We start from the raw sequence: 19,093 nt of genomic DNA on the forward strand, positions 1-19,093 counted from the left end.
ACTTAACTATTAATAGTCTATGGTTGCCTGGGAGCCTTAGGGATAGCATAAACAGGTGATTAACACATATTTTATATGCTATGAGTATTATATACTGAATTCTTACAATAAAGTAAGCTAGGGGAAATGTCATTAAGAAAATCATAAGGAAGAGAAAGTATATTTATAGTACTGTACTGTATTTATTGAAAAAAATCTGCATATAAGTGGATCCATGTAGTCGTGTTGTTCAAAGGTCAACTGCACTTCCCTTTGTATGCCCTGTGCTATAGCCAAAGCAGATGTGCTGTAAAACTTCTTATCCCATACCTTTGCTTTCTTTCGAGAATGCCCGCTCTCCCATCCCCAAATGCCTCATGATAAGGGACCTTCAAAGCCCAGCTCTAATAGAATTGTTCTATGGAACCTCTTCTGTTTCTCCTCTCCTTGCCTACCCTAAACTCCAGCCCTCTCCCCACCCCACCTTCCCTCCCCCACAGAACTTTCTATCTTCCTTTCTTGCAGTCACTTAGAACATAATGTTAGAAAGTAACATATTCCCAACAGCATCTAATGGGCTTGCTAGTACATAGTCGATACATCAAAATATTGGCAAAATTAATTTAATCAGGTACATAACTGCCGTCCACACTAAAGTTTGTATAGGTGTCATAATCAAAACTGTGAAGTGGCCATTTAGGCTTGCCACCATAACGGGTATAATACGAAAACTATTGTGTAAGAATCCCTAATATGAAGCAGCGAATAAAGAGTATAATGACATAATGCTTTGCATCGGCTAAGGAAATTATTTAAGTGGAGAGATCAATTTTTTGTTTATTCATCTTACATTCTTTCGGGTGATTCTTTTTGTTTATGAGTAGTAACGTACATTTGTGAGATGGTCTACTAGAAGGCAAGGTGACTCCAGCGGCTGAAGAATTACAGAAATATCACAGATCTACAAATAGACACCACATAGGACAGTGGCCTCATTAGGAGAGCTCTAATGAGTTGAGGTCACCCAGCTATAAAGGATAAACATGCACAGACACAGCCAAAGCCACTTAACATTCAAGCAACAATAACATTTGACAAAGCAAAATACTCTTATTAAAGAATACTCAATGGGAAAAAAATATACCAGTTAAGGATAAAGCATGAGAGTTCATATCACAACACAAAAAATGGTCTTGAGAATTGTATTTAATTAGAAAGGAGCAAGCACAAGTGAAATGCATTATTCTTTATTTGTGATCTAATAATTTTTACTTATATACATCGAAATTTTCCAGGTAAATTATTTTTAAAGTGATAACCATAAAAAAGTAATGATTTTTAATTTAAGAAGGAAATAGCTAATTTGTTCTGAAAATATGGAAAAGGGGTCCATTAGGATTATTTTGGTTACAAAATGCAAAAAAAAAAAAAATTCAAATTGTCAGTCAGGTTTGCTTAATAATTTACATAACTGAACATCGCAGAGATGAGTCTCAATCCCAGCAAGGTTTGATCTGGTGGCTCACCATTGTCACCCTCTGCTTTGTTTCATACAAGGTCATTTAAAGCTGGCTCCCTTTTAGCCTCCAAATGTGCCCAGTAGATCCTGGGACTACATGTTTACTTACTTACACCTGTAAAAAGACGAAGTGTCATTGTCCCTGAATCTCCAGAAAAAGTAAAAGTTAAAGATTCGCTGTGAATATCCCATCGAAGGGCACATGCTCAGCCTTGAACTGTGGTCAAGGGGGGTGGGATATCCTGGATTAACCTAGGTCATGCAAGCTGCCCATAGTACAGGTTAGAGGAAAGGAGAAGGGTCAGTTTCCCCAAAGAACATGAACTCCACGTCAGATACATTTACTGAGCACCAAATATCTCTCAGGCCCCTAGCAGTTCTGTTATACAGTTATGCAGAACCATGGGGCTAACTGCCGTTGGGCTGTGAATAGAAGAAGTGTGTGCTCCCTCCAAACTAAGCTTTTTGGAGACAATGCATGGCCCTCTATCTCTCTTCGTGCCCAGTGTTAACCTGAATTGGATGTCTACTGGGCATGTGAGATTCTCCTTTTCTCTGCCAAGCCAGTGAGACTTTGGGGTTAACCTGTTCCTGCAGCAAACCTAACTTACACTGACCAATTCAGATTCCCAAATGAGAACCCATAGCTATTGAGGGAAACGGAATCTGGAATCTTATAGCTTAAAACAGCCATTTTCTGAGGAAGTCACCTCCATCTTGTGAACTTTCAGTAGCTGTTGCTAAAGACCACCTTCCTCTGTCCTTTTTGAGAATTAGCATGGCCACTGGAAAGGCCATGAACATGACCTTTGCTTCTGCTGCTCTCTGTACCATTTTGTGCAATTTAGTCCAACTCGTTGAGCTTATGAGATGAATCTGCATCTCCAAAATAAGGAATTTAATACATACCTCAGAGGGTTGTGATCGTTATGTGAGGTTGTGTGGAAAGCAGGCTTCTAACAAGTGGTAAGTGTTGTGTTGAATACGAGCAATCATGGTGGGATTATAATACCCAACTCTCGGATGGTCACTGTTCTTTCCTTCTTCCTCTCTACCCATTTCTCTCACACTTAACCTGTCAGTTACCATCTTTAATTCCCCATTTAAGAAGTCATAATATAAAGCTGATGTCACTCTACAAAATTTCCTGTACAGAAATAACGTGTTCATAGATGCAGGGTGATAGCTCTCTGAGGCAGGGGTTAGACAACCCCAGAAATATTTGAACAGTTAGCTGGTCACTCACCAGAGGAAAGATTCTTTCTGAACCTGTAACGGGGAGTGGAAATTAGGCCCAGCCCTGTTTGAGTAGGGAAGATGAATGAGAGAGATGGAAAACAAAAATGAGAGAGGTAGCAGAGGTGATGGAAAGTATAGCTGTCCATGCCAAAAACCAAAAACCAAAAACCAAAAAACACACACACAAAAAAACCCCACAGTCAAATAAAAGGGATAAAGAGCTAAAAATAGAAATATTACATTTTCAAACTGAATTCATCATGTATTGGCTGTCCTCAATTTTCCATATCATGTGATGGTTAAGAGTAGAGTCTCTGAAGGCAGACCATTTGGTCAAAATCCTAACTCTGCCACTTACCAGCTTTTAGACAAGTTAACCATGTTGGGGCTCAGTTTTTGAAATTGGCAGAAGAATGGTACCCAACTTATGGGTTATTTCAGTGATTAAGTGAGTGAATACATTTCAAGCTCTTAGCAGAGCACCTAGTGTAAGTATAATAGTTACCATCACCATCATCATCACCACCATCATCATTATCTGTCTTGGTTAGGGCAAGAGTTTTTACTTGCCAAGGCTAAAACTTCATCTGCAAGTCTTCACCCTTCCATGTAGGGCTGAGTTCTAGTCGAAGTATAGTCCCACTACAGAGTGTTGCTTGCTGGCTCAGAAGATGCCAGAAAACTAAGCTCCACCATGACCCTGAAGAACAAGCTGCTTGAGCTCAGGACCCCAGCAGGTATCTAGTCTCATTGCCCAAAGTCCATGTTAAAGTCTGTGTTTGCTGTGCAGCTCTGAACCTCTCTCCTGAACAGGTTCCAAGTCTGGCTTCATTTCCACCAGGACTTGGTGAGATGCTGGGAGGAAGTTGGGTCTAACCACTCTGAGCACAGGCCTTGAGCTCATGCAAAGCAGACTCCGGCTTGCGATTAACTAGCTGTATGGTTTTGGCAAATTAATTATTTCATTTCCTCCAGGGGATTATAAAACCTACTGCCCAGAAATGATGTAAGGATTAACAAATCATATAAGTAGAGTGTTTAGCACAGTGCCAAATCAAGATGATAGTGAGAACAAATTATTATTTTCACCTTCATGGTGGCCCTTCATGGTCAGATCTCTGCAGACTTCCTAACTTTGGGTCATTGAAAAGTTAATAGATTTGAATTCTATAACTCTCATCCAAGTTATAATAAAAATGTTAAACGGAAAATGAATTAGATCAAGTATAGACCTTGATGGTATTGCAGTGGGACCAAAATCATCAGGGCATATTGCTTGGATTCAATTGTTCACACAAGAAAAAAAAAAAAAGAAAGAAAAAAAAAAAAGCCTAATTCTTCAACCATGCCTGCCTGTACCTTGCCTAGAAGGGTGGTCTTGCCAGGGGCACCCGTATGGCTCAGTTGGTTAGGCTTCCAACTCTTGATTTCCGCTCAGGTCATGATCCCTCAGGACTGGGCCCGGCATCAGTCTCTGTGCTGAGCATGGAGTCTGCTCGGGATTCTCTCTTTCCCTCTGCCCCTCTCCCTGCTCATACTCTCTCTCTCTCTTTTTAAAACAAAACAACAACAATAATCAAAAAGGGAAAAACAAGGGAGGTCTTGCCAGATGTCTTGCTGATACAGTCCTGTTATGATCTCCTTGGTAAGAATACATGAAGTAAGCTTGGCCTGATATTATAGAGAACTCCCCCTGGCTCATAGTGATCACTGCTAGTTGCTTGGGAGCTCTCAAATAATCTGCTTGAATAATCGACCCCAGAACTGTACCAGATATTGATGCCAAGCTCAGCAGGGGGTAGCTCTGCAAATTCCTGCTTTGGGGTGGAGAGGGCAGCTCCTCCTTAGAAATGGGTATGTTTATCTGCCTTCTGTTTGGTGCTACGGCTCTCAGCGTGCGAGTGTTGTGGAAAGCCTATGTATGTTTTGTCCTTCCTTATAGTCTGCTGCTTCCACTGCCTTAAAGCTGGGTGAATTTAGAAACCCTCCCTCCATGAGTGGAGGGGAATGTAACAGTAATTCTCAGAGGTAGTGCCTGCTTGTCATAGCAGATTGTGACTTGGTCTTATTCGGAGAATGGAGTCAGCGTTGGCCAACACCTTCCCTTGGTCATAATTCCATCTGTCACCTTCTCCTTCAGGCTGAGCTGAGCCAGCAGGGGAGCAAGGTGCAAAAAGCCAAACCATGCACTGCTTTCTGACAAAGCAGGGTATTGGGAAGTTTAGTCTTTACCGCCATTGGAGGTGTTCAGTATGTGTGAAAGCAGGCACAGAGCCAACCTTGGCCACAGCAAGAAGGTGCAGTGCGCAGAATTACGTCATTATTCAGCTTCTTTTATGTCTACAGAATTGTGAGTATAAGGTTGATCATGCTAGTGACTCTACTGTTAAGTCCATTTAAGTAATGAATACTTTCATTTATTTTTAAAACAATTGTTTTCTATCTTTAATTATTTAAGGGAAAGAAAAGCCAAACACTCTCACCAAATACTAAATTGTGCGCTGTGGTCCTAAAGTCATAATATATTCTTACCAATTGAAAAGTGAAAAAATTAATCACTTGTAATGACAAAACTTTGATAGAAAATAAAGATAATTCCTTTCTGTATGGGATAGAGAAAAATTGATGCTTTTTATGTACAGAATGCTTACTGGAAAACAATGAATTAAAGACAAAATTGTAACCCTTATTGTAGTCTTCCTGGATGTTCATAATAGCTGAGCTAAGTCTCTGATGCTTAATTATCCAGGAATATGAGAAATCCGGCCATATCATATTTATTTAGCAATTGAGTTCTGTTACTTTTAATTAGTTGGTTTTTTTTTTATTTTAGAGAGAGAGCTTGAGCTGGGGAGAGGGGCAGAGGGATAGAAAGAGAGAGAGAGAGAGAGAGAGAGAGAGAGAGAGAGAGAGCCTTAAGCAGGCTCCATGCTGAGCATGGAACCCATTGCAGGGCTCTATCCCAGGACTCCAGGATCATGACCTGAACTGAAATCAAGAGTAGAACATTCAACTGACTGAGTCACCCAGGTACCCCTTTCTTCCTTTTTTTTATTTGAGAGAGAGAGAGAGAGAGAGAGAGAGAGAGAGCGCACACGTGCACATGAGCAGGGGAGAGGGACAGAGGAAGAAAGAGAAAATTGAGTTCTGTTTTGGAAGAGGAAAAATTTCTACAATTTTGAAACCTACACTTAGTTTGAAAACACATTGTGAATTCGTTATACTCTGTAAATTAATGAATTAGATGACTAGCGCCCCTTGACCGGAAAAATTTATATCCATTTAAATCTAATTCAAGTAATATATTAGGCCAAACAAGCTTAAATATTTATAAAATATTTTAACTTCAAAAAATTACTTCAGATACATGAAGACATCTGTAATAGGCAAATTCCTAGAGACAGAAAGTAGATGAGAGGTCACCAGGGGCTGGAGAGGAGAAGATTGGAGAGTTTCTGCAGAATGGGTATAGAGTTTGGAAATAGAAACTTGAAAAAGTTTTGGGAATAGATAGTGATGATAATTGCACAACATTGTGAATGTTATTAATGCCACAGAACTGTACACTTAAAAATTGTCAAATGACCCTTTATATTGTACACATTTTATATAATAAAAATAATCATTTAAGATATCAAAATAAATGAGAATGATCCAAAAACTAAAATGTCCGCCCTCAGCATTATAATACTGTATTTTCTTTCAGAAATCCTGGCCTCTGTCATATGACCAAAAATAAATATCAGAAAGCTAAGATCAATTTAGCAATGTTTGTGGTAATATAATTACTTACAGACACCAACTGAATTCACTCAAAAACAATAGAACCAATAAGAGAATTCAGTAAGTTAGCCAGTAAATAAATATATGAAAATAATATGTTTTATGTATGTGTTCTCAATAATTTTCAGAATGCATTTTGGGATAATATGCTCTTAGACAAATGGTAACAAAGTATAAAATTGCTTTGAGTAAACCTAACAAATTATGCAGAATCTAAATGAAAAATATCATAAAGCTTTTCTGAGGAGCTTAAATACAACAAGGAAAACTGAAGAGATACATGTTTTTAATGGAAAGATTCAGTAGTAAAGATGATAATTTCCCCCAAAATTAGTCTCTAAATTTATTGAATAAAAATTTCAATAAATTTTTATTGAAATTATCAGTCTCAAGCATGTTTTTTAACCTGACCAAATTATGTTAAAGTTTGCCTCAAGATATAAATGGTTAAGAGTAATCAAGAAAATACTGGGAAAGAATAAGGAGAGAGTTCCATATTCCACTATATTAAAATATGCAAAGTTATGACCATGAAGAATAATATTTTTAGGTAAATATGCAAAGTATACTGACATTTTTAAGCAGTATTAAAAATTATGTTTTTTAATGGAACAAAACCCTGTCTGTATACACCTATGGAAAATATCATCTCTACTGCAGTGGAGTATATAATTCTGTTCTACACAATGAGAACATAGTAAAAATATGCTTTATAAGCTACTTTTTTATTCACCTGTATCTTATAAACACTTTCCTATTTTTAAAAAATATTTTTCTATTAGATGACTTGAGTAACTATAATTTTCCATTATTTAGGTACACCTGACTTTATTTAATCCACTGTTTTTGAAACAATTGGATTGTTTCTGGTTATAAATAATACTATCCTTCACATCCTTCCCTATCACTCTTTCTGCACTGTTGCATACTTTAGACCAAATGCCCAGAACTGAAATTGCTGGGTTAATTATAAGCATACAGTAACCCCATCCTGCCCCCCCACCCCACACACGCACTTGTATTCATGGTTTCACTTTCCATGGTTTCAGTTTCCTGTGGTCAGCTGCGGTCTAGAGACAGATGATCCTCCTCTGGCATATGTCAGAAGGTCGGTAGTTGCCTAATGCTGTGTCACAATGCCTACGTCATTCACCTCACTCGATCTCATCATGTAGGCATTTTCTCATCTCACATCATCACAAGAAGAGTGAGTATAGTACAGTAAGATATTTAGAGAGGGACAGAGACCACATTCACATAACTTTTACTATGGTATATTGTTATAATTGTTCTATTAGTTATAATTTTTAATTTCTTACTATATCAAATTTATAAATTAAACTTTATGATAAGAATGTACATATAGAAAAAAACATGGCATATGTGAGCTTTGGTACTATCTGCTATTTCAAGCATTTACTGGCGGGGGTGTCTTGGAACATATCCCCCACAGATGGGGGGGAACTACTATATTGCTATAGAAAGGTTGTGATGGCTTGTAATGTGGTATCTATGAGAGTGCCTCTTTTCCCAAACCTGTGTCCACACTGAGTATTAACTCTTCAAAACCTTTTTGTTACATGATACTCAAAATTATTAAGTAGTGTTTATCTTGATTACTAACGAAGTTGAACATTCTGAAATATTATTTGTTTTATTATTTTGTGTATTATCTATGCATATTCTTTGCTCATTTTTAATTAGCAAATTCTTTTATTGGTTTGTGATAGCTATTTGTATATCAAGGATATTAACATTTATAGCATATGTCAAAAATATTTTTTTAGATTTCATTGTTGGATTTTGCATTTTGTTTGGTGTTTCCAGTTTTAAAAGAAGTAGAAGTATTTCCGTTTTTCCTGATTTCCCAGTAGTGAATCATATCTAATAGTAGAAAATGTTCAGACTTTGCACAGACTATGGCAATAATAGATTTTATGCTTGAGAAAAATCATACATGTAACTTATAACCATCTAAGATGAATAAGTTTTACCACTTTGACTTTAGATTATTTTTTTCCTTATTCTTCAGCAATTTCTATATATCTGGGAGCTCTGTCTTGTTGATTATTCTTGAAGGCAGTAAGCAGTACAATAGAAATCCAATTTTCTGAATAGAAAGGTTCCACTGGCTGATCTATAATGTCAGTGGATGTCTCATGTCAGACCCTTTTCAAAATCTTAAATCTTGAGTTCAAAGTTCTCACTTATGTCTTGACAATAGCTTTCAGGCCCATCAACACAAGAATAAACACATTCCTTCTCTTTCAAGCTACAGAATCATATTCTTTATATCTGTTAACATACTTTTTCAAAGAAAAAGAACTTTGTTTAAAAAAAAGCCGTCTTTTTTATTTAATTCCATTGGGATAGTAAGAACAAAAAGACTTCCAACTTAATGGTATATCTTAATTCCTCAAGAATGAGAAAGAAAAACAGAGGAACTGAAGTGGAAAGGGGCAGCATAAAAAGATCCCTCCTGGATGAAGTTAAGGGTCTTTTATAGTGCATACACTGCCTTTATTTCACAGTGACTACAGAGGTTTTAGAACTATTCCCTGGTCATTCAGTTCCATTTTAGATGCCATTAAGAGTAACGGTTCATACGTATTACTTGTCAGCCATTGTCCATCCGATAACATGTATCACAACCATGTTAATTCAATCAAGGTTGCAGTAAAATGAAATAATTATTTCCTGATAGCTATTATTACTATCCATGGTGAAAGACACTATTAGTTTATTTCCAAGTGATCAGTTATCTATACATACAGGCATAAACCTAATCAACAACAGTTTGATGTTACTGTTACTCATATATATATAAAAACTTTACTCTTTAGTCAATATATTCTATATGGCAAACTCTAACATTGATAGTAAATGAGCATATCCCCGGCTGTGTTTTTGCAAGCTTTGACATACATATTCTAAAAGAAGACCACTGTGATAAGCCAATATTCAGTAACCACTATGGCTACAAAAATCTTTTCTGCAGTCACCAGATGGGCTGGTGTCCATGGGCTGGTGTCCATGGGCTGTACAGCATGGGCTGTACCCATGCACAGATAGCTCTCTCTTCTAACATCTTTAATAGATTCTCTTACTTGTGACTTCATAGTGTCAACAGAAAGTCTTTCTTGGTGAAGAACAAAATCTCCAAAATGGAATGAGAGTTGTATGCACTCATTTATACATTTATTTTGTACTTGAAAAACACAACACACCCATGTGGTTCTGTTTTGATGTCTAATCCTTCTTCACTAAACAGTTTATAAAACATTTATTTGGATGTGGCTATGAGTTCGTCTTAAGAAGTGGGGTGGGAAGTACGGATGAGTAGAGAGAAAAGGCAGAAACCCAGGATCTTAAACATCTGATTCCATTTGGTTGATATGGCAAGATGGGACCTAGTGAATCTTTTAGCTTGAGAAAAAGTGCTACATTTATATATATCTACACACACCCACATGCTTCTTCCTACCACTTCTAAATGACCTTAAGGAAAATATGTACACAATGATGAAACTATTTAGAAGACAGTTTCTAAAATATCTGGAGTTTTTTCCCACATTGCTAAGTAGAACTTTATCCCTATGAGCTAGAGTCTATCTTGTACAAGGAGGACTCCTTTATCTAAGAGGAGAGGAGACATTTTCTAGCATGTTCTTTCCCCTTCTGGAATAAATACTCTTCACCTAAATAACATCCACTCAACCCTAGAGTCTGTCCCTGGGTCTCGCAGTCTTCTTTCTCTCAACTGGGCTGGAGGCCCACTTTGAGTCACTGTTTAAATACCCAACTTTTTATGAATATTCATCAAACTTGTAGTATTTGTGCACTATCTTCTTCCATACTATATTATAAGATGCAAGTGAATGAGTGCCATATCTGTCTTACTCACTTCTCCATCTCCAGTTCCTAAATCAGTGACTGGCACATCCACATTCTCAATAAGTATTTGATGAATGAGGATTAAGTAAACTAATATATGTAAAGTGCTTTGCTTAACTCCTGGAATATGCAAATATTTGGTATATATTAGGTACTATTATATGAGCTATGACACAGCACTATGAAGTTCTGAACCTACACATGTTTAGCTTCATTGGCAGACTTTTTGAAAGAATGTTCAACATTTCTCCAGGTTCCTAGTTCTCTTTTGTTAAACTGAACTGGGTCAGTAGGCAGGGTTCAGTACCCATTTACCTAAAAAACAAGTTTTAGATTGCATAAAACCAGAAAAAGAACCCCCCACTACTGACTGTGAGATACTGTACCTTCCCTTCTCCTTTTCTATCTTCCCATAGTACTCTGACACTTTGCCTTTGAATATCTTATTACTACAACTTTTAGGCTAAATTATATCCTTCTATTTCTAGTTGTTTTCAGAATATGGAATGGCCTGCAGTGTGTCTAAATGCTGTGGTAATGAGCCATCATACGATCAAATCCCATAGTTATATTTAGATTCGTTCCCTGAGTTAAAGCTGAGCATTCTCCATTCATCACATTGTGTTTACAGACAGTCCTTAACTAAAAATTGTTTGATTTAGGACTTTTTGACTTTAAGATGGTAGGAAAGCCATCAGCTTTCAGTAGAAACAGAATTTTGAATTTTGATCTCTTCCTGAGCTACTGGTAGAATATTCTCTTATGATTCTGGGCAGTGGCAATGAGCCGCAGCTCTCCGTCAGCCATGTGAGGATAAACAACCAGTACACTCGCAGTTCTGTACCCACACAACCATTCTGTTTTTCACTTTCAGTAAGGTATATATTACATGAGATATTCAATCTAACACTTCATTATAAAATAGACTTCGTGTTAGATGGTTTTGCCCAAGTGCGGGCTAATATAAGTGTTCTGAGCATGATTAACCTAGCCTACTAAACTATGATGTTCAGGAGGGTACGTGTATTAAATGCATTTTTGACTTGCAACATTTTCAACTGGATGTATTGGGACATAACCCTATTATAACTTGAGGAACGTCTGTCCTTTTAAACCAAACCATAGTGTAGTCTACACCATACCAGATGTTAGGGGCCATCCTACGGTGTTATTGCCCCAATACCCATTATATTGCTGGAGGCAATAAAGTTTCCACATCTGACTTTTTTAAACTTCCTAGTAATTCCAGAGGAAACGGCAATGATACCTTGTATTCTTGGATTTTTAATTGATAATTCAGTTTGATTCATACTTACTCCAGGTGTGATCCTTGTGCCTGGCTAGTTTGTACTTTATTTTGTAGGAAAAGGGGTAGGGAGAGATTCTGAACTCTTTGACCAGATAGTGAGATGACCAAATATGCTCTGGGAAGGTTAATCCAGCAGCAGTGTGAAAAGACAGGTTGGGGCATTTGAGAAAGATGAAAAGAAGGGGTGTCTGGAAAGAGCCATGACAGTGCTCCAATAGAGGAGTTCCTAGGTCAAGAACCAGAGGATTAGAGGTGAGGATGGAGACCCAGGACCAGAGGAGAGGAGGTGAGGATGGGATGAGGACACAAATTCAAGAGCCATTGCAAAAACAGAACAAGATGGCTCTACAACATGAGGAGTGTGAGGGATGAGAAACAGACTTTGACCCTGGAGGCTAGGAATCTGGTTGTATCATTATCAGTATGGAGAACAGAACAAAAATATAAAGTATGGAGACCACTTGTCTTTGGAACAAACTTAATTTGAGGTGCTAGAAGATCCAGGCTTTTGGAAATGTGAGCTGGAGTTCAAGAATAATGTCAGGTCTGCATCACAGGTATATTGACCGTGGCGTCATCCATTTTGGTAGCCTGGTTCCTTTGTCCCTCCATAAATGGCACAGAGTTTAATTGCGGCCAATCTTCTCCTTACAAGATAGAACATGTGACGCATAAGAGCCTTTGACTTTCTCTTGGAATAGTCTGGGAGCATCACAGTTTATCAGTCACCCCCTCTGACTTTCTAGAATAGATGCCTTACACAGGCTTTCTACTTAAATCTGGGAACTTTTAGTCATTTTAGAAAGTAGATAATAGGCTCCTATGACCAAGGAATGAAAGTGTAGGGGAGTTGGCCAAGTTTATACAGCCAGTTATTAGTGTCCTGGCCCCTGGTCCTCGGCCTTCCCCGCTAGAACAAATGGTACCTTCCAGACCCTGCGTGTGAGGGGATAACAGGTAACTTTCCCATCCTGTCTCTGCAGTACAGCTTTCAGAGTGTGCGTTCAGAATTGTTCTAAAAACCATCGTGTATTTGTTTGGTCTTTGATTTAGTGTTGGTTCTTTCGAAAGTTCTGAGCTTTAAAATTTTCGCTTTTCTTTCCTGCTTTCTTAAGAGTCTAAATATAGTCACTTGATGTTCACTTCTGTGAGGAACGTTGTCAGTGTTTGTTAACTGGCCGATAGTTTCTACTCACACATGCCACACCCAGTCCTTCCTTCCCAAATAAATGTTTGTTTCCTGGTAATGGTTTTAAGAATCGCACGGTTGTTAACTGGAAAGGGTTGTTGCATAGAAATGTGTCTGTCAACCTTCATGGGAGCCCTTTAACCCCAGCAACACTAACTGATCTTTTATCTTCCATGCCACCTGTCCATCACCAGCCTCTTCTGTGAAGGACGATGAGCAGCTTTCTTAGGCTTGGTGAAGAATCAACACAAGCAGGAAGAACAAAAAACACACAAACAAGATCTTGCTTATAACATGAAAGGCTACAGTGCATCATTCAAAGTTCTAATAATAAAGTTTCACCCAGCTAACAGAGTACATTTCAACGACGTGGTCTATGAATCGACTCACCTTCACATTGTAGAAATTAATGTTCTTTATTTTCGGCTTGTTCCCTTTCCTACCGTATAGATGCCTTGAATCTTCGAAACCGACAGGTCATTTGCGTCACCCTCAAAGTCCTCCAACATCTGGCTGTGTCAGCTGAGATGGTGGGTGAAGCTTTGGTGCCCTATTACCGTCAAATCCTCCCCATCCTGAACATCTTTAAGAATATGAATGGTGAGTGATCCCAGGAGTCAAATGTCTTTTAAGCCCTAAAAAAAAGGGAGTGGTTTGAAGTAGAGTTAATTAGCAACACATTTAGGATTTATTATTGCTTATAAACCAGATCCATTTGGAGATCTAAATAGTGTAACTCCCACTCTTCCCCTGCTACTCCCTAGGGAAACAGTAAAATTAACAATTTCATTTATTACACCTCACACGTACAGCTTACTTACTCAGTACAGAAGCGCTGAAGCAGTTCTATAATCTTCCAATAATTAAATTGTAAAGTTTTTTTAATAGTCTTGTGACTGCATTAGTAGGTTTTGAGTTTGTCCTTTCTCTTGGTAGTAATTCTACCTTTAGATACTCTGTTAAAATTGCAGTTTTTATTAATTGGCTTAAGATGAATTTTTAAAGCAATATCATTAAAATATGATACGTGTGGCTTGGGAAGTTTTAATATATGTTCTCTCATTTCTAAAAAAAATAGAAAAATAGATAATCTAGTTGATGGTGAGTGCTGATTATAAATGCATGTGTACTGATACATTTATTTGTTTTAATAATTCTATAAGCTTTGGAAAGCACTGATGAGCTCACATGAATCTGCTCTACCCTAACAAAGGCACTAGCAAGTTGTGGTGATTGGTTGGCAGACAGTGGATGTATATTTGTTCATTCAGAGTGTGATTTTCCTTTTATGCCTCTTTGAAAGGATGTGACTCTAATTTTCTTTTATGTTGCTAACTTTGAATTTCCATACTTCTTATATGCATAGCATAAGTCAACATTTGAAGTTAATTCCTGACAGCTATGTAAATAAGTTAGCAATTTAGCGGAACACTGCATGAAAATTTTGTGACATGATCTGCTTATGTACATACAAGAAAAAAAATCAAGCAACAAAACTGAGTGTTCCTGCCACATACAACTCCTTTGTTTGGAAGCACTATTTTTTACATTGTTCATAAATTGCTACTAAAAGTCTCGTTACTTAGGCAAATCATGGAATTCTCAGAAAGTCTTAAGCTGTATTTCAATAGTAGGACCTACTTACATACTCAATATTAGACATATTTGGTTACAAGGACTTCACCTGGAGTTGTGGAAGTGTAAGAATGCTCATAATGGAGTAAGTTAATATCCATTCCACAACCGCTGAATGGCAATAGACTTACTGTGGACATTTAGACAAGTTGGTTACTCTTCCAGGACACTAAAAACTAGGTGTTGGTAATTGAATCCCTTATGACCTAACAAACTAATAGTTTTAGTAACAGCATTTCTACTTTATGGAAAATGCTTGTTTAAATATTTTTGATTCAGAATTCATAGTTTTACTGGAGAGTGGCATCGAATATCCATGAAGTTATAGAATGATTCCACGTGCAAACATTGTTCAATTATGGTTCATAAAAGAGGTGCTGAGTTCATCCATCGTATTTAGCCTCTAGTTAACTTGAGTGAGACATGGAGATGATAGAGATAAAGATGATAGAAATAGAGGAGAGAGAGAGAGAGAGAGAGAGAGAGAGAGAGAGAGAGAGAGAGAGAGAGAGAGAGAATTACTTAAACACTGGAAGAACCAAGGAACAGCCACCCCCAAAGTCTCGGTTGTAGGTAACACTGTTGAAGTGTGTGATTAGCGAGTGTTTTCTGGTAACCCTCATGGAAAATCCTCTGGAAACCTGTGGGGAAAGTACTATTAGTGTGTCTGAGTTTTCATCATAAAAGTTGCCCCTCTGCAACTTCTCTCGTATATAATCATCTGCTTCTGTACCTGACCATCATGGACGATGGTCACCAACACATCTGCCTTCCCTCACTTGAGTAGGAGCAGGGGCCACTACAACACTGTGTTAATGCCTTTGGGTCCCACAGCAGAATGTGCAACTCAAATCTAAGCATCATTATGCACCGTATAAAAGAAGAAAAAGGAGGCACCTGGGTGGCTCAGTCGGTTAAGCATCCACTTCTTGGTTTCAGCTCAGGTCACGATCTCACAGTTCATGAGTTCAAACCCGCATCAGGCTCTGTGCTGGCAGAGCTTGGGATTCTCTCCCTCACTGCCCCTCCCCTTGTAGCTCTCTCTCTCTCTCTCAAAATCAGTAAATAAACTTCAAAAATGTAATTAAAAAAAACAGAAGAAGAAAGACAATGAGAATCTCCCTCATCCTCCAGGAAACCTGTAAAGAAGAAGAAGTTAAGCCACCACAAAGAGATAAATCTCTAGATTATTAAACAAAAGCAATTGGTTTCTACATCTTTCTCATACTCTTTATTTAATTCTTTAACTCACAGATGTTCACATCCTTAACAAAAGAAGTAATTAGCTTTAGGAATATATCCCTATTTAGATTTTATCAATGTGGGAATTTATAGTTTATACCATAGCCTTAATTGGTCCCAAACAAGGTTAATTATTTTGGAACATTCCTAAATGCATGCACCAGTGATTCCACATTCAACTATTTTTCTGCTTAATATCTCTCTGAAATTTGAGGGGGAAAAATATTAGCTTTAGCCTCATTTTCTACTTATCTTAGAAACCTGTCAGTACAAAGCCAGAATGCAGTAAGCTGTGTTTCCAGAGGGTCACATCACAAAATTGGAGCATTCTGGCTATAAAACTTAAAACTATTCTTCAAAGTGGCTATATTGCCAAAGATCCAGCTCTACCAGAAGGAGCATACGTAAGATTTCCAATTACAATAGTGTTTTTAGGATAGAAATAATTTAACTGTAATACATAGTTTAGTAAATCCTGTTTTATAATTATGGATATTCATATTCACAGAACCATATATACTTATTTTATTTCAGCAGATGTCTTTAGTAACAGTTGTATTTATAAAAAAAATATAGTAGCAATTTACAGCATGTAACATTAGAAAAAATTCATCCTTAATTTCAGTGTATTTAAAACAATTCCACACATAGAGTTCTGTTTCCACTTTTTCCTACTTTCACATAAATCAATGTCTTGTTATACTCAGATCAAAACAAACAGTCCCATCACAAAATATATATTTTTTGGAATGAGACCAGATACAAATGACAGAAAGAAGGAAAGATTGAAACAGAGAATAGTCCTTCAACTATAACGACCTCGTCCTCTGTCAGCATTCCCTCAAAGTGCAAGCTCTAGCTTAATTCGACTAACTCGTCCTTTTTCGTAATTTCTGGCCTATTTTAATGTCACATGGACTTTGTTGGAGACGAGCAGTGGGCTGAGTAGATAAGGGCTGGACAAACATTGAAGCAAGCACGGGCTGTCAGGTGCCCCGGCTTGGAGTCTTTCCAGGGGACCACAGGGAAGCGACCGCAGGAAGGAGCAGACGGGGCTGGCAGCCCCAGTCGACACTTCTGTAGGTGCTAAAACTTACGGCAAGACCCACAAGACTATTCCTGCCCTAAGAGAAAGCGTGGCTTTGTGTATCTCTTTATGACTGTTATTTTTTACAGGGTTTAATGAGGCTAACTTTCAACAGTTATGAAAACAACAGAAGTCTAAAGATGCCAATTATAATGTGGAATAGAGTAGCATCTTAGAGTCAGAAGACAGAAATCACGGAACTTCTCTGCGTTTAAATCTCTTTTAGATTCTCCTAAATCATCTGTGTAAAAGATAATAGCACCTTTTTCCATAGGGTTGACATGACAATTCAAGATAATGTGTCCATAGGCGCTTCACGTACAGCCTGGCCTTGACTGGGTATTAAACGAGATAGCCATTGGGGCGCCTGGGTGGCTCAGTCGGTTAAGCGTCTGACTTCGGCTCAGGTCATGATCTCGCGGTCCGTGGGTTCAAGCCCCGCGTCAGGGCTCTGTGCTGACAGCTCAGAGCCTGGAGCCTGTTTCAGATTCTGTGTCTCCCTCTTTGTCTGACCCTCCCCTGTTCATGCTCTCTCTCTCTCTGTCTCAAAAATAAATAAACGTTAAAAAAAAAATTAAAAAAAAAATGAGATAGCCATGATTATCATACAACATCATATAGAGGTACAGTATTACACATATTATTATATGATATTCTATATAAACATTGCAGCACTATAAAATTACTGTATCGCACCATGAATAGACAGTTGGGTTGAATGTTTTGTGACCGTGGTTGTGGAACTCCTCCCCTTGGCCCTTCCATGAGCCTGGCTGTGAACACACACAGACTCGTGGTTCCCCAGCTGGGGCAATCCCTTTGCCTCAAAGGATTCAGCTTTCCCCTGCCAAATGCCAGGTGGGTGACCAAGTGAGTTAAGGACCCTGGGATTCATTCAAGAATAACTGGTTTTCAAATCCATCTCTTCCTGACATAATCTTTAAGCTCAAATACGTGACTGATGTTTTGGAGAAAGTCACGTTTGGAAAAGACAAGCTTGAGTGCCACAAACAAGGGGCCCCTGCATCAGTATCCTCTTTGGAGGATCTGAAGTAGGGTCTAAGTTTGAGCTTGTTTTCCTTAATTCGAAACAATGGATTTTGGATATCTAAACCATGCTGTTTTTCCAGCCACTGCTTTGGGTGAAAGAGAAGGAAGAATTTCTATAACAGCAATTTCTTCCTCCCTGTGTTCTTTCGCAAATGTTATTAAAGGTTACAGAAAATTAAGACAATAGGAATGTTCGATTTATAGCTTCCAGAGATGAAACTACAAAATTAATGGTGCAGTGTATTGCATTTGAGAAGCATGAAACAATAAATGGCATTAAAACATTTATAGCTAAAATATGGGGCTCTGCCAGCAGATTACAGCTATCCAATCACTCTGCTTTCTGGAGGCAATCCTAATTTTGGTTCCTTTGTTTCCAACTGCACCAATAGTCCTGAAACAGTTCAGAGACTCCAGGCATCAGCAATTCAAATAGCACCATGAGTATATGTCATGGAACACGTGAAAGTAGATAGAGTCATGAAATGACATGTTTATGTGGATGTGGAAATCAAACATGGCCCCTCACGTGTAGGTTTTTCCTAGGATAGTTATAGACTGTATATGCCACTACAGACTAATTAAAGTCTATGAAAAGAGGGATTTAAAAATTGCAGTTCAAATCCACACACATTAAAACCTATAGGTGATGAGAATGCAGTAAATTTGCAACATTTCAGAGTATTTGTACCAACTCTTTGACCCTGAAGTTTAAGTCGTTTGAAAAAGCCAGAAACAGTTGATTTCTGCTGGTAGTCACTTAGAACAACTTCTGATGGAAACCTAGGTGTTCTCAATTAACCTGATTCGAATTCTCCCAGAGTTTCTGTGAGCCTAGTGGAACCTATTCTCAACGGTTCTTTAACATGTTGAGGGGGTGCCTGGATGGTTCAGTTAGCTAAGCGTCCGACTGCAGCTCAGGTCATGATCTCAGTTTGTGAGTTCGAGCCCCGTGTGGGGCTCTGTGCTGACAGCTCAGAGCCTGGAGCCTGCTTCAGATTCTGTGTCTCCCTCTCTCTCTGCCCCTCCCCCATTTGTGCTGGCTCTCTCCCTTTCCCTCAAACATAAACAAACGTTAAAAATATTTTTTTAATGTTGATGAACTTTTGGGGGCTGATTGTGTACCAAAAAAGTCTTTGTTTTTTGTTTCATAATTGACTTACATAA

The 19,093-nt window shown here is 38.2% G+C and overlaps 1 protein-coding gene across 1 annotated transcript in view; it reads left to right on the forward strand.

The window, feature by feature from the left end:
* Positions 1-19,093, forward strand: part of PACRG (parkin coregulated) — a 511,166-nt gene that overhangs the window by 287,596 nt on the left and 204,477 nt on the right. Inside the window, exon 4 of the mRNA XM_058736214.1 lies at positions 13,363-13,512. Within this exon, the coding sequence (XP_058592197.1) occupies positions 13,363-13,512 (150 nt within the window). The remainder of the gene's footprint in view (positions 1-13,362; positions 13,513-19,093) is intronic.

This window comes from Neofelis nebulosa, chromosome 6, assembly GCF_028018385.1.
Source record: "Neofelis nebulosa isolate mNeoNeb1 chromosome 6, mNeoNeb1.pri, whole genome shotgun sequence".
NCBI lineage: Eukaryota > Metazoa > Chordata > Mammalia > Carnivora > Felidae > Neofelis > Neofelis nebulosa.